Consider the following 2,571-nt stretch of genomic DNA (forward strand, 5'->3'; position numbering starts at 1 on the left):
TTCGCTCTGCATCATTCATTATGACAAAAATTCTAAAAATTACGAATGAGAAACTCAGATGTTTGTTGAATTTGAACATAGAATGTTTTTATTTATTGAATTGTTGTTGTTGAAATATTCTTGCAAAAATAGTTCTGTTTATCTCTTTCAAGTGAATAAGTTTTGTATGCTTATACGATTGCTGTACAAATTCATTCTGTTAAGAAAAACTGTACGGTCATAAACAGTATATATACTTTATCTGTTATGTTAAATGTTAAAATTCGATAATTTTTTAACGAAGAATTTTTTGATGTTAAATGCATTCAACAATATTAAATTATATTCATGACGTATGTAGAATAAGATTATAAAATATGTAAGATTATAGACCAGCACCCGGCAAACTATGACCCGCGGGTCACGGAGTGACCCGAAGCATGATTTTATGTTACCCGCTTCGAGTTTTTAAAGTAACTTTCCAAATCTATGTAAGAAAAATAACAAAAAATTGAAAAAAAATTGTTTGCTGTTGCACTCTGAAGTTCGTTGGTTAAGCAGAGGGAAGGTACTTATAATAGATTTATAGATTGCTTTGACGCAATACAAATATTTCTGGTTGAAATCGGAGAAAATTATCCCGAACTTGATGATAAGAAATGGTTCTTAAAACTTTTGTTCTTAACGGATATAATGAACCATTATAATGAATTCAACAAACGACTTCAAGGTAACGGTCATACAATTTTAAAATTATTTGAAGAATGGAAGAGTTTTTGCTCAAAAATAGTTTTATTTGAAACAGATGTAAAAACTCGTAAGTTTAACTATTTCTTACATCTTAAAAGTCAAGAAGAAAAAGGCACTATTGATGATTCCGACGTAAAGACATTTGAGTCTTATATTAATAGCATGAAAGACGAATTTGAAAATAGATTTCAAACTTTGAAAACGCACGGCCCAATGTTTACGTTTATAACGAAGCCGGATGTAGTTGATGAAACTATTTTAGAATTACAATATTTTGAGTTCCTCGAAATCACCAATTTCAGCTTAGAACTGATTGATTTGAAAAGTTTCACTTTATGGACTGATAAATTTGAAACTTTAGGTCGCGATTTAGAAAAAACTGAAGACAATCATCTTGATATAATATCCACATGCTGGGCATCTCTTCCAACAAAGTTTACATGCCTAAAAAAAGTTGCATTTGCTCTTTTATCTGCATTTGGATCAAGTTATAATTGTGAACAAACATTTTCACAAATGAAGTATATATTAAATAAAAACAGGAGTAGTTTGACTACGGAGCATTCTGATGAATGTGTCCGACTTAAGGTATCAACATATGAACCAAACTTGTCCAAATTAACTGCAACAGCACAGCATCATGGAAGTCACTGATTTTGAACTTATAATATTAAATATTGGTTTTGTTATTTTTTGATTTATTTTTATTATATGTGTATTGAATTTATTTCTGTTATGTTTCTATTTATTTTAAAATATAATAAATGAATTAACTTTTCGTTTAACTGTTCTTTTTAATTGCTTTTTTATAAAATTGCCGCTGACCCGCTATGAGTTTAAAAAAATCTGATTTTTGACCAATTTTACCCACGACCAAAAAAGTTTGCCGACCACTGTTATAGACTTTCACTATAAAGATTGTTGAGGGGGTTAGCAAAATATAATCATTCAAAAATAAAAAGAGCAACTATGTATGTTAATATTCCTAATTTAATTATAAACCACTATAAAATTTATGTTGCAAGATAATTCTAGTAATAGACAACTAAATTTCCGACATATAAGGTGAAAATAAAATATATAGAGGAAGTTAAGCAGCTGTGTAAATTTGAAAATATTATCAATTATTATGTAGGTACTTTCAATATTAAAATAGGTGTGCTACTTTTAAAAATATTTATTAGCCACAAGAAGTACTTTGTCGCATAATAAGTTCCATTGTGATGCAATCTCTGCGGTTAGTTACAGTTTGAGTTCGTTTTTGTTACTGTATTGCAGCTCTTTTTAGCTTATAGTAGTTCGGCGAAAGTGCGCCCGTAGAATTTGCAGCAATGAAAACCAATACTACTTCACAACAGCTGTTTGTTTACTCTTATTAATGGCCTTGTTTGTTTCATTTTTTTTTAGTTTTGCTGTTTTGTTGCAAATAGGCGTTTTAATTACATTAGCAAAACTGCTTTTTCTGATTTTGCCCGAGTATTGTTCGAAGTACAGAAGGCCTGAGTTGGTAAGCCCTGCAAATATGAGCTCAAACGTATTTAAATTAAAAATAATTTCATTTACCAGTGCAGAAAAATGTAAACTCGTACCTCTCGTAGAAAGGTAAGGAATGACAATAAGTCTAAGTGAAATCTTCATTCCGTTGTCTTGTAACCATTGAATAGCCATTGTATTCCGTTGTCTTGTAACCATTGAGTAATTTAACATTTTTAAACAGAAACGAAAAAAAACGAGAACATTGATCGCAACATTTAGACAAACTATCAAACTTTAGGGAAATAAATGTACACATAAGAATTGTATTTTGTGTTTGTGTAGATAGCAAATAACATTGTATATGGT

General features: G+C 29.8%; 1 protein-coding gene across 1 annotated transcript; it reads left to right on the forward strand.

The window, feature by feature from the left end:
* The first annotated feature begins 672 nt into the window (after positions 1 to 672).
* LOC129612026 (general transcription factor II-I repeat domain-containing protein 2B-like) lies at positions 673 to 1,383 on the forward strand. The gene has a single exon (XM_055525467.1). It carries the CDS (start codon positions 673 to 675, stop codon positions 1,381 to 1,383), a length of 711 nt encoding a protein of 236 aa, XP_055381442.1.
* The last annotated feature ends 1,188 nt before the right edge of the window (positions 1,384 to 2,571 follow it).

Source organism: Condylostylus longicornis, unplaced genomic scaffold, assembly GCF_029603195.1.
Source record: "Condylostylus longicornis isolate FDR11 unplaced genomic scaffold, ASM2960319v2 ptg000055l, whole genome shotgun sequence".
NCBI lineage: Eukaryota > Metazoa > Arthropoda > Insecta > Diptera > Dolichopodidae > Condylostylus > Condylostylus longicornis.